The sequence below is a fragment of the Venustampulla echinocandica genome, assembly GCF_003357145.1.
Source record: "Venustampulla echinocandica strain BP 5553 chromosome Unknown scaffold_6, whole genome shotgun sequence".
NCBI classification, from domain to species: Eukaryota; Fungi; Ascomycota; class Leotiomycetes; order Helotiales; family Pleuroascaceae; genus Venustampulla; species Venustampulla echinocandica.
Genome location: NW_022474211.1, coordinates 1,024,892 through 1,038,395, shown reverse-complemented (window position 1 = coordinate 1,038,395; position 13,504 = coordinate 1,024,892). Strand labels below are relative to the sequence as shown.

General features: G+C 48.6%; 3 protein-coding genes across 3 annotated transcripts; all 3 read right to left on the bottom strand.

The window, feature by feature from the left end:
• Positions 1 to 2,132: 2,132 nt before the first annotated feature.
• On the bottom strand, positions 2,133 to 4,367 carry BP5553_07751 (uncharacterized protein; the record flags this gene model as incomplete). Its single annotated transcript, XM_032016374.1, has 4 exons — positions 2,133 to 3,839; positions 3,895 to 3,987; positions 4,117 to 4,161; positions 4,218 to 4,367. The coding sequence occupies 4 exons, from the start codon at positions 4,365 to 4,367 to the stop codon at positions 2,133 to 2,135; spliced, it is 1,995 nt and encodes a 664-aa protein (XP_031867605.1).
• Positions 4,368 to 5,531: 1,164 nt separating this feature from the next.
• Positions 5,532 to 6,763, bottom strand: BP5553_07750 (Uncharacterized protein; the record flags this gene model as incomplete). The annotated part of the gene is made up of 3 exons (XM_032016373.1): positions 5,532 to 5,939; positions 5,989 to 6,307; positions 6,360 to 6,763. 3 exons carry the CDS (start codon positions 6,761 to 6,763, stop codon positions 5,532 to 5,534), a joined length of 1,131 nt encoding a protein of 376 aa, XP_031867604.1.
• A 4,050-nt stretch (positions 6,764 to 10,813) lies between these two features.
• BP5553_07749 (Kinase-like protein) lies at positions 10,814 to 13,460 on the bottom strand (the record flags this gene model as incomplete). The annotated part of the gene is made up of 5 exons (XM_032016372.1): positions 10,814 to 12,864; positions 12,921 to 13,068; positions 13,120 to 13,237; positions 13,295 to 13,323; positions 13,413 to 13,460. The coding sequence occupies 5 exons, from the start codon at positions 13,458 to 13,460 to the stop codon at positions 10,814 to 10,816; spliced, it is 2,394 nt and encodes a 797-aa protein (XP_031867603.1).
• Between the last annotated feature and the right edge of the window lie 44 nt (positions 13,461 to 13,504).

The window sequence follows — 13,504 nt, the reverse complement described above, 5'->3', positions numbered from 1 at the left end:
CCATTCAGCACCATATATATCCTCAAGGCCCATCAAGAGAGGGCGCATGCAGCCTTTTATACCCACACTCTATACCCTGTTATCTGACATCACGTCAGGTGTCCACTTCAACCTGGTCCTTGAACGGAGACTCCCATCACCGGCGCAAGTGGTAACTTACTTTGTAGAAGTGCCTTCAAGCAAGCGGTTCGCTAGCGAAAGCGTGCTATTATACGTCCAATCCTGCATATCGAGGGAGAAAATGGGTGAGAAAGAACTGGAAATCATCATGTTAAAAGCTTGTGTCGAGGACAGAGATTAGATGGAGGTCGCTATTCCTATATGAATTTGAGACTTGGACTCTCGAACAGTACTCCCTCTCTTTCATCAGCATATCAAGAAGCCAAAAAGGGGCTCTAATAAACAATATACTTCCTGTCTTCAGGTGAGCCCTTTCCTGGTACATGTGTGGAGTCTCTACCCGTTTCCTACGTGCTAGTGGGGAAGAGATAGGGGTTGACGATGTCCTTTTGCCCTTTTAAAAAGGTATTTTAATAAGATCAGCCAATACATTTCTCATATCTATTTTGAGCCCTAGGTTCAAGTCTCGGGAGGTCCATCTCATGTCCAACAGGAACCATAAATTAGTTGCATCTAACAAAATGCGATTCAAGTTGACACACTCCAAACTATTACTTTATAGCAAACGCGTGTTGCTACAACATGTACTCTTCATGCCAACGGAGACATTATTTCTAAGCAATCTGTGGAAGTAGAATGATCGGGTTAATAATTATACTCCTTCGTTATTTTATCTTGGGTCTTGAGGAACCAAACGATCAGCCTCTCCTAAACATCAGTCACCACTGATATTCTCGTGCTCTACGGGCGCTTCTATTGCACAAGGGCATCGTTCCAATCGGCGTGCCAATTGGGATAGTAGGAACGCGATAGGGCTGGCAAACTACCTTGCAAAGGAGCGTATCCGAAAGCTCGAAACGGGTCACATTTAATTACACACTAGCGTCTTGGACAGTGGCAAACTTCCACTTTCATGGCTATAAAATATCTAAAAAGGGGGTTGATAAACAATAGCTACACTTATATGCCCTCAGGTAAGGAGAATTTTAGTATAAACACATCAAATGGGTATTTTAAAGTGGAATAGGGGGTGCTAACATCATTTAGAGATAGATATCTGGGCCCGGAGCCATGGATAGGAGGTATATTAAATAGAGACTATAGGTACTATGATGGTCGCAAGTGCGGCAATGCCCTTAATCACGCCATATTTCCATCGCTAGTTATATAAACTATTTATTAAGTTAATTTTGATCTCTGCATGCTTTCTGGTTGTTGATTGCAACACCCGAGAGTTATTTGTCTTACTTCGTGGCTCCTCGCCTCTACTGTATTACTTTGCTACAGCCTATGGGAAACGGAGTTACAATATAATCAAGGGGTAATTTAGTTGCAGTATAGACTTGTATAATAACCCAGATAGAAAATAGATATATGCACGAAACGAGGTTGCAACAGGAATTTGTAACTTGTACTGTCCATTTCTATAATCAACTCTCTCACTTATGGGAAAATCGATCACCACTAGAATTTACAGCCTAAGTTTGTCCAATACCGGTAATTACCAACTTTAAAGCTAGCCATCATTTATTACAATTTTATAACTGTATTAGGTGTAGTGAGTAGTGGCCGCTACAACCATTCTACCACGGAAACACAAATGATGGTTAGAACCCTTTGAGATAGTTAGTCACCAGCTAGCTGCTCGTGTCACCCCACCGGGTGTCCAGACCTCCAGGACAGTTAGTACTGACGCTAACTATCAGGGTTAGCTACCTATGCACATCCCATGAATTTTGGTGTTGCAGAAGTATTTGTCAGCTGCATCACGTACGAAGTGGCGATGGGTCATTTCACGTGGTACATGGTAGAGATTGTGAATATTGTATTATGAAAAGTTGCAAATTAGAGTAATCCCTATGTATGTCTATTCCGTAGCTATGCTAAGTAACGCCTCATACGGCATATTGTGGCCTGGTATTTTCCTATCCCGAAGTCCGAGTAACGCCAGGATGTCCCAAACACCTAGCATGCTAATACCAATTCAATCTGAAAAGCTGCACATTCCAAGTCTATCGTCTGCTTGGAACATAATATCTATTGGGTCGTGAGGTCCTACCGGACGAAGCAATAACTCTTGTCGCAGAAGGCGATCGAGAGCTCCTCAGAGGATCAACGAGGCGTGGTGGTAGCACTCGATATGCAGTCAGGCGCCTTGCCCTGGATGCAGGTTCGACCCTCCGGACTTCAGTGTCCAGCTCATCCAACCCCATTTGTTGCTGGCTCTGGGTTCCCCTCATACTTTGCTGGTGTTCTGCGAAAATCAAACTAATCCTAGGATCGTATTGTTGCACCCGCGCATTTGGATGATAACGTCGAGGAAGTCGCCGGGGTGGTGGGCGAATAGGATTGTCGTCGGAATCATCCTCGATTTCGTGGATTTGGTTGGCAACGCCAAGGTTTTGACCCGTTTCGTGCTGATAAGCTTCTGGTCGAGTCCCATTCGTGCTACGGCTCATGCTGCGTTCTGAACCGGATTCCTCGCTGATGCTCAGTGGATTGCCGTATGCTCCCTCGCCTGCGACATTCGCACTAACGCTTGATCGGGGTGAAACACTCATTTCAGTATCGCCATCCCGATCGTAGGTAGTTGAATAGCCCGCTTCTGAACCATAATTGGTTGCCTCCTCGTCGAAGCTAGAGTAGTTGTTTGGTGCGTGTTCATGCGGAATATAAGGAGGATAAGCAGAGTCATCGTATGTCGGTGTTTCTGAAAATTCCTCACGGGAACGACCACCGTCCTCGTCATCAGAGCCCCCATTGCCAACCATTGTCTGTGTATCGCTATCATCATCCGAAGCTTGATCATCCTCAGTATCTCCATAGCCATACCCATATCTGTCGTGAAACCGGGTAGGATCATCAACATCACTATCATTTTCTTGGTCTAATGGGCTCCACCCAGCGTGTCGTAACATATCTGCCTCGCTGTTTGAGTCACCGATGTCCGACTCGTTTGGGTCATTGTCCATCACGTCCGTCACGGTCACCACTGAAGGAGGCGAAGGACTGGAGCTTCCCGATACCCGAGCTCTACGCCGGGGTATGCGATTTGACACAGCACCACCCTCATCTGAATCATCATCTGATATTGCGATAGCTTCGCGATGGTTTCTGATGTTTGATTGCCGACCAGGTCTACGTATCGGTTCCTCGTCATCCGGGGCAACGAAATCTGCCAACGAGCCACCATCCTCATCATCGCTTTCGCTATTCATCTCGCTAGCATCTGAGTTCGAGAGTTCCGAGTGGTCTGTGGGGTCATCGTGAAGGTGGTGGAGATGATGAAAATGGATGTATGGATGAACAAAATCAGGCATGCCCAGAAAGTTGTGGCCATGCATTTCGGCAAATTCGGCATCGACTTCGTCGTCTAGCTCAAGAGAAAGCGCGTCGAGATCATCAAGATCGGCATCCTCATCGAGATCGCTGAAGCTGTAGCCCTCATCATCTAGTTCCGCGCCACAGTTCTGGCAAGATGGTCCTCCCTCATGCTCGAAACCACAGTTTCTGCATCGCATCACACCGCCATCTGCATCATCCTTCCACAGTTCTGCGAGCGTTTTAGGGAACGTGCCTTTGAAGAGCCCATCACGTCCATTTCTGTCTTTGTCGACGTCCGCGATCTCCTCGGCGCGCCTCTGAGTATGGGTATCAACAGATTCATCCGATGGCATCAGCTCGCTACGTTTTGTGAACACTTCAACTAGTTGTTTTATCTGGAGAACTAACATTAGCTTGCGTGAGAGGAAAGGGAACCGTTGCCACGCTTACCAGAAAGGCCGGGGCAGGCATCTGCTTGACTCGGGTCCGGCACTCGGGGCATGTCTTCTTACGCCTGTTAGGAACGAACCAGTTACACAAGCACTGTAAACTAGTTAGTTAAAATCATGAAACTGCATCCATGATGGGGTGGCTGACCGAGTAGCAATATGTATGCCCGCAAGCCAGAGTCCAAGGCTCGTAAAGCAACTGATCGCATATTGAGCAGGTTACCAAATTCCGGATATTCGTGAGATCAGTCTTGAAGATAGTAGCGAGCTGTGAAAAATTGGTAAGCATAGGGACACTAGAGCTTCAAAGATCCGCGGGTATACCTCTGTGTTGCTTTGAGTGACCTTTGTTTGACTTGGTTCTGATTTCATCGGCAGTGGCGTTGTTTCTCGACTATGAAGCAAGGCACCCCCGACAATAGCACGCTTCTTTCCTGGGCTGTTTTGGGCGGTCGGCTTAATCGACGGAGGCATGATGTATGCGTATCGATCTGAAGATGTGAGGTTGGGCTGGGGGGATTTGGGCGGCTATGGCAAAGGGCGTGCTTTCGGTTCTGGCTCGCTTGAAAAGCGACCGCCCCCAGAGTCGGTGAGCTCCAACTGTAGACGCTGAATACGCCAGGCGGGATGTCCTGAGAAAAGAGGTTGTCGTGTCCGTGTACGAGGGATCAGAGTTAGCATCAGGAGTAGAATCGAACCAAGTAGCGTCAGGCGTGGAGGGTCGCGGCTGCGCTAAATTAGCCGAACCAAGTCGAGCCTTGTGGTCCGTGCGCCACGATGATGTTGTAGTCTCCCTTGGCGCGCCCAGCTTAGCCAACATCAGTTCTCTCTCTGACACGCTTCAAATAGTGACAGGCCATCAACAACAATGCTGGACAATTCACCATGCTTATGAAATTTGTTACTTTGGACTGTTCCAATCTATATTCGGGCTTGAGGTCTCTCTCCAGTAACTATTTGTAATCGCTCGTTACCGCCACCCCACTCTTGAACATCCGCACCATCGATCTACAAAGAACAGAATCCCGTCAAGTCTCTTACTGAGACAAAAATGGTCGAGGATCTTTTGTTTATTCGGTCGAGGGTTCGGCCGAGGCCTTGCTTGTGTATGATTTGAATCATCCAAGCAACATGCAACGGGGTTGACTTGCGGCCCGCCCCCCAATTTACGGACCTGTGTTAAGGTATGTGGACAAATCTGGGCAAGGAGCATCACAAAGCCCAACTATTCCTGTACTGGCATATCGTTTATTAGGAACGCGATAAATCGGGCGGGTGCAACTACGGGCACATATCATACTTCTCAGTTCAGGTCGCTACATTCACATATCATGGGAGCAATGCAAACATGGATTGATAGTTGTGTGTAAAGTCAATTTCATGAATACCAACTTATCTACGCTCAAACGCGCAAGAGATGTTCATCCAACCGACCAAGAAAATTTTGAAAACCAAACGCGATCTGATGAAGAGCAGTCGTGACTGAATGCAGCGTCCGATATGCAGAATGAACTGAAGCAACCATAAGAACGCCGAAAAGCAAACGGTGTGTTCCAAAGCGCCAAAACATTGTCTTGGACCCAAGCGCCATCCGAATATGCCGGAACCAAACTCAGCCATATGCATCAAATCCTCTACTTAAGCGCTGGTGCATTTGGCCGCATCCACGCAGACCTCGGCCAAGTGCCCCTTCTGAACGTTGGCTTCATCAACAATCTCGTCGTTGAGGTGCTGCAGTGTCTTGATTTCAAAATCAAGAAATTTCTTGATGGCCGCCGCATTTGTGGAACCAGTCTTCATCGAGTCACGGACTGTCTTGAGCATTTGACGGATCCGAGTCTCGGCGTTCTCGAGCTGGTATTGGATAGTTTGACCATAAAGATCAGACAGGTTGGAGATAGGTCGGACTGTGCTCAGAACAGTATCATCTCGCACATGTGGGGAACGGGGCCTAAACGAAGTGACCATGGTGATACGCTCCTGACCGCCGAAAGCTGCGAGTGCTTGGTGGTCAATGTATCGTCCTTGGAGAACAACTGCATATCCCTAAATTTATGTCAGCATTGGATATCATACATCGGGGTTATTTTCTTACCTTCTGCGGACCGCGGACCTTCTTGATCTCGCCGGTTCCAGTTCTCAAAGCAGTCTCGCCGCCAATCATGCCAGTAGTATCGCTCATCATTAGGACACAGACGAACGGATAACTGTCTCTGTGCCATCCAACGATAGCACCGCCGTCATCATCAGGAGGAGTGACATTGTTACCGCCGGCGCTCTGCTTTCTAGGGACGGACATATTGACGTGGCCAATCTCGTAGTCCATCTGTGGAACGAGCTCGATGCCAGCAATCTTGGAGATGATAGAAAGAGTTTCAGGGTTTGTCCAAGCCTGGAAGATGAACTTTGCATGTCTACAATCGTTAGCATGTGGCACAACCAGAAGGGGGTAGAAGGAAGACTTACTGGGGAGCATAGCCGCGGAGCTGCTTGGGTGCGATGTCAGAGGTGTGACTGTACTTCTCCTGGACAACTGGGTTGAAGATCTCGCTCCTCATGATATTGACGGCCTCCTCACTGAACAGATGGAAGGGCTCAGAAACTGCCATCGGCGAGACGCCGGTGCTGGCAGTGAATCCGATGTCCTCCATAGAGTGAACATATGTCGGCTCTTCGAAGGTGAGATGCTTGCTTGGGTCGAAGTTCTTACCAGCGGCAGGAGGGGACTGGTCAGAAGACAGATACTTCTCGAACGAGCGTTTGAGATTCTCCTTGGTTTCCTTCACAGTACCGTTCAGCTGTGGAAAGCTGATGGTCTCTGAGTAAAACGTATCCGGAGTTCCGGGTTCAGAGACATCGGGAGTCTGCATGTTGACAAGTGTTGATGTTGGTAATCCTTTGATGTGAAGGACTTGGTTATTGATCAACGAGTTAAGTGACTCAAGGTAATATTTGTAGAAAGAGGAGCAGACAGTGTGGTGACTGCGCAAGAATCTGTTTAAATAGTTTGTTAGCCGAAGGCTGTTCACCGCGTATAATTGCATTCACTACTGGCATTACTTCGATTTTTATTTCTGTTGCACCTCTCGCTAGATTTCAACTTGTGAGTGGCCAAAGTTGCTTGGATATGGTGATCAGGTAAAGAACTACTTCAATATATGTTAGCTAAGCGACAATTTACCGCGTGTAATAATGCATTCATCCTCACTTCAATATACTGTGGCGCTGTTCGACACATGCCAACTTGTAAGTGGCCAAAGTTGTAGGCAATATGACAAAGAGAGCTTGCCGGAGTCCTGGCTTTGTTTAAAATGATCTTTATAAATGAACTTATTATAATGTCTTTCGAGAGGGCGTCCTGTTCAGTTCTTATAGGCGATCTCGGGGTCTAATACCTCCACCTGATCAGTCCGATCTGGGGAATGCGCTACCGACCCACCAACAGCAACTTTTCCACGACCTTGGCTATTGAATCCACGTTTCCCTTGCTGTGTCCTCCACGTTACTCTCAATCTCCTTCTACTGTTGGCAAGCACACAGGTGCCAGCGATTGATTGAGGGGCACTTCACGATAGTTGAACACAGGGACCTTATCGCCATGAACATCATCTTTGTTGGCCATCTATGTGGCCGGGCCGCTCTCAGGTTGCAGGATGCATGTCTCGGACCAGGCGACAGCTGGAAATGTCGGATGGGCATCGAGCAACTTCTATGGGCGGGGATGTGGTATGGAAACTGTTTCTGCAAATGGATAATGTCAGGGGCATTACGAGCATGGTCTAGATCGATACATCGTGATAATCCAACACGTATCATCATCTGCATGCCAACCCCGTCCAGACTCTGGGGCTTGACCGCCGAGATAGGGGAGGAGTCAAGCACAGACATCACCACGATGGAACGGCATTACGGCACTATCGCACGCGCCATGGACGGCTGGAACACAAATCGCCCAACCTCCACATAGAGGCGCCCGTTTTAGAGACACACGAGCAGCAGTGGAAGAATGTGAAAAAAGGTGTGGAGCGCTAGAGTCGAAGTACGGGGCGATGTGCTACGAACTACGAGCTGAACAGAGCGGGGAGATACCTATCGATTCTACAGGATCTGATATCCCGATATGGAACGGCAACTGGCAAAGATAAAGAGCTCCGTGCTAAGCAAAACTTGCGCGCGGAATGCCGGTAACGGCCCGCTACCAGCACAATGCACATGACGCGGCTTAGGTAATCAGAACCATCTTATTGTTTTGATGTCTGACGGGCGGTGACAAAAGAGGCAGAGCGCCAGTCGGAATCCACGATGGAGGAGCACGGAGTACCACCTTCCTCTCTATCAGGCCACAAGCTCACCGTTCGCCGGGGTGCGGGGGCGGAGGCCTCTCTAGTGCAAGGACGTGCTCTTGCAATGCTAGAGTGTCCCGTTGTCATCAGGAAGGATGGTGCTGCGTCGGGGCGAGTACCTCTGCTTTCCCCGAAAGCTACGCAACGGGAGGTCTTCAAAGGAGAGGGCTATTGAACAGGATATGCAAGCATTGAAACTACATAGAACAGAAGAGCCAGCATTGTGGGCTTTGAACTCGACAATAGCCTAGCGTCGGAGCCCTGCATAACACATAATCATAATATTCGACCCGTGGTGTTTCAATATAGCGCAGCTATTAATATCCCGTCCGTCCTAAAGAGCGCGCGTGTGTCTATTCTTAAATTGTAGTATTACTGTATTTATTAGAAGAGACATCTAAGAATCTAGACCCCTAAGCATCCTTCGTCCTGCATCCTTGCTCCTTGCCCCCCAGTGTCACTCGTAAGCGATAAGCATGGCAGGCGGCCAAGTGCCGAAGCGAGAAATCCGCCGCCTCGGACTTACTGTATCAAATTTGACATTCAATCACCACTCAACCCCGAGGCTGACCTCTCTCCTGCCATCACACGTGGAAGCCTCATCGCCAATCATGTCATCCAAAGACGCGGAAGTGACCCCGTGGGATAAGAAGACGAGTGAAAAGTTCGAAAGGTAGTTTTTGGGAGCTCTTTGTGCTGGAACCATTTCATTGTTGTCGTTGAAGCCACACCCGGAACTCGACGGAACCCCAGCTAACCTCGAGTCACTCCGCAATGTAGCAAACGCCTGTCGGAGTTCTATGACCCGTGCCAGGACGCGGCGGATAAGAGTCTGAGATGTCTGCATCGGAATGGAGGGGATAGGGAGATGTGCACAGATTACTTTCAGTGAGCCTTTTTTTGCTTCTTCCTGTGTTGCACGTTCCTGGTTTTCCTAGTAGAAGTCGCCCTCAACTGTTCCCAGGCGGCGGAGTTCATTTTCCGTGAGTGTTGAGTGGGAATGCTGATGTTATAATAGGGCATATCGAGATTGTAAGAAACAATGGGTGAGTGCGGCTTCTTTTGGATTGGTCACGTATGGAGCTATGGTGGACCCCGGATCACCACCCTTCTAGATAACTCCTTGAAGGGGGATTGGTCGTTCTATGGGTTTATCATGGTTTTGCGCTCTGTGATGATGTTTGTCTGACTCTCGGCGCTGGGCCCTGCTCAGCCTTTGGAGTCTATGTCTGTCTTTCGCCATGAACATCGCTGATGGGATGTTTAGACCGCTGAGCGAAAGGAAGCAAGAAGAAAGGCTGGGAAGTCATGGTATAATTCATGATAGAGGGAGCTCGGGGATTAGGGTGGAGTACTGTACGATATGAGCACGCGTTAGCAACTGTGGAAATGGCGAATTTGAGCGCTTTTGTAGGGATATTGATTGATATAAAGTTTGAATTTCCAATTCAACCCCATCTTTCTAACCCCACATACTTGGGGATAGTTGACATGTTTCGTGGCTTGTTCAATTCTACTTAACTATTGCCAAATTTGTATTGCCCTTTTTAAACGGGAGATTTGGTGACCTCTTTGCAGGTGTATCCTCAAGGGCGGTCAACTCCATCGGCTAACCCTCGGTCGAACCTCCACCGCCTCCAGACACCGACCACCTAAGGTATATATGGCAAGATAAGCAGAATTACCTTAACAACTGGAGACAGGCGACTAGGCCTGTTGGTGCAGTGGGGATATTAACGCCTTTCCGAGGTTGAACCGCTGATCAACAGACAACCTAGGATGACCCTGGACGCTCCGCCAGAGATAACAAAACTTGGGTTTCTCGGTATCCCATTTGGAACTGATAATTGGGTATTTCTTTTGCCATTTCTTTCTTTGATCGCTCAATTTTTTTAAATTTCTTTTTGGACCTTTCTCGCTTGGCTTGCTTTGTTCTCGAAGAAGGCAGTATATCAAAATATCAACGTCCTCTCCCTACCTCCTTCTCGTCGATAGGGAGAGCGTGGATTTGGTAAACGGAATGGTGGCGGTGCAAATGGGAATGAAGTTGATGCACAAACAGGAGCCAATGGATCGAGGATGACGTGTATAGGTTGAGGGAGCGGACTGCGAGGAATATGGCGCTCCAGAAGTTTGAAATCGCGTGACAGATGATAGATACTAAGCAGAAGTTTACATGACTGGACAACCTGTCACCCACTCAAGTTACAATATATGATTGTGAGAGTTGCTCTTATATTCATAGAAGAGCGGATATATATGCCGGCCGCCCACCCCATCACACATGCAAAAACGCATGAGCATGGCCATCTTTATGTTCTCACCACCCAGAGGAAACAACCTAAATCTACCCTACAAAACAAGCGGGCGAGTGAGAGATTCACTTTCACCGCAACCACTGGAGAAACTCAGCAAGGGCAAAAAATAATACTGCAACGCTGGCTAAAGAAAATACAAAAATCGTAGTACCTGTCGTGGTACCAGACAAAAAAAGCCGTTTCAAAACATCACAACTTAATCACAAGAAGGCTTTCGCTCGTACAAATATATACCGTCATTACAAGGACGTTGCGTTTCTCAAGGAACCTTTGGCGTTGGGAGTGGTGTTTCGCCCTCAGGGAAGAAAGTCTCTTCCACCATGCCAGGTCCGATGATAGGGCTAAACGCATCCACCTCCTCAATGTCATCCTCATCCTCCTCTTCAATTATTTCGCCGCTTCTTCGCCCCGCTAGGCTCGCGCTACGGCTATGGCTACTCGCTCTACCGGTTCCACTACTGCTACCAACCCCGCTAGGGCTTGGAGATGTGTGCAGCATGGGGCCCTTGAAGAGGTTTTTCTTGCGTTTGGCGAAGACAAGACCGCCGGTGTTATTCCAGGAAGCGCCTTCGTTGAACGTAGATATAGGGGGTTGGCGAACGACACGGATGTTGGAGGGGAAGGCACTCGTGGTTGGAGTTGCTGGAAGGACTTTTACGGAGTGGTGTGGGCTGCGTGTAGGGACAGAAACTTTGCTCATGGATCCCGAACCGTTGGATGATGTGGATGAGGCCTTGGAGTGCGTGTGATGATGATGATGGACGGTCCGAATCGAAGATACGGACGAGGATGTTGATTTCCGTCCCCGGAGGCCACTGCTAGGTCTTCGATAGGTGGAGCGAGGTGTTAAAGGAGCAGGCGAGAGGGAATGCCGTTTATTTGTAGGTGTAGTATATATACGAGTAACTTGTGGAAGACTTTGTGGCCCAGGTTGCGGTGAAGGCCTGCTCTGAGGGGGGGTTTTGGAAGTGGCAGGTCGGGGACTGGCATCCTTCGTACCTGGCTTGGAACTGTTGGCCGACTTTTGATGAAGATCTGGCGTGGAGCGACTCCGTTTGCCCGGAGACCTAGCACGCTTTGCATTGTCCAGAATCCAATGCTTCCAATGAGCCAAGTGGTTAATGAATGCATGTTGGTGTTTCCGTCTTTGAGGTCTCGGTGCTACCCCGTTAGCATGCGGAGATAATAGGTCATTATTTGTCACAAGCTGTAGTGTACTGCCTCGAGACCGAGCACCTCGAATGGTTCCCTCCTTTGGCGGCGGGATAGGCCTTCGTTGCCGGGAAGAGCTTGCTGATCGTACCGAGTCCTTTTCGATTGGAGGTGGTGGACTGGCTACATCTGGAGAATCTAACTGAGAATTCTCAGGTAGTCCGGGGAGATCAGTGAGGATGAGCTCCGGATAATGAGCACTACGCCGCTCTTTTCTACCCCTACTCCGTGGGGGGTCACTGAGCTTGATTTCTTTGCCCTCTTCGTCGACGCCTGTTAACATCGGTGCCATTCGCTCAAGTCGACTGCTTGCTCCGCTCAGTCTGCGGGAAGCTCGATTTTCGGCCTCTCTCTCCCTTCGTTTCCGTTCTCTGCGCACTTGCTTCCGTTCTTCTTTTTCGATAAGGAGAGACCACCACCCAGCTAGGGCATCACACCGTCGGGCTAATACGTTTTCAATGACTTGGTCAATGTCAACTCCAGCGCTGCGCATTCGCTGCAATGTCTCTTTCTCTAGGGGTGTAGTAAAAGGAGCGGGCTGTTGGATTTTGAGAATAGCTTGTTGCTGTGGCGCGTAGTCCCCGAGGAATGGATGCGTCAAGATATCAGATAATGCTGGGCGGAGCAGCGGTCTTTTCGAAAGCAATATCCCCAATAACGAACGAGCATCGGGTGTAATATGATCGGGCCATTTAGGTTCAGTGCTTAGAATCTTGGTCCTCGTGATGTTGTCGTCGTCGTCATCAAAAGGGAGTTCGCCGCAGAGAAGGGCGTATAAGATAACCCCCAAGCTCCAAACATCGACCTTTTCGCCAGCATACTTCTCCCCTTTCAGCATCTCTGGGGCGCTATAGCAGACAGTGCCACAGAATGTTTGTAGATAGCTCGCCTTGCCCTCGTATTCCCTGGTAAAGCCGAAGTCGACAAGCTTGACATTCTCGTTCTTATCGAGGAGGATGTTTTCGAGCTTCAGGTCTCGGTGAACGCATGCAGAGTTGTGGACATATGTAACGGCTCCAACCAGCTGCGTGAAAATCCTCTGTACCTTTTCCACGGGTAATGGTCCATGTGCCAATAGGTAGTTATACAATTCATCACCTGTAACCAGAGCTTCATTAGTCCAAGTTGTTTGCTCTTCATTAGATGCTGCATACCTGGACAGTATTCCAACACCAACCATACCAGACTTTCCGTAACTATAACTTCGTATAGGCGCGCAATATGAGGGTGAAGGAATTGCCGATGGTGGTGTATTTCTCGGGCCAGATTCGAGTCATCTTTATTGGCGGATTTGAGGACAACCTACGTCGTCAGCTGGAATAATTCTGCCACTCATTGTCTCCTAAAACATACTTTTGAGCCATTCGTGAGCTTATGCGTAGCTAAATAGACCTTGCCAAATGAACCCTTTCCGATCAGACGCCCGAGTGTATAGTTTCCAACCGTCCGGAGGTCTTTCGACGAGAACTCTCTGCACAGAAGATCAGTTAGCATCTGCTAATTTATGGCTGGGGACGGATGTACTAACTCCAGTAGCTCATGGTATGAGTTGGCAAGCTGTTACACCGAAATGTTAGTATTTCGCATTCGGAACATTGTCTCTCGATCTGCTCTTGAAGCACCAGTAGCTAAAGAAGCCTCCCTACCTTAGCTTTCCGACCTTGCGCTTCAGCCTTTTGCCTTGCCGTCTGCATACCAGTCACCGATCACACCTCCTTCTGCTGTAGTAACAAGGGAC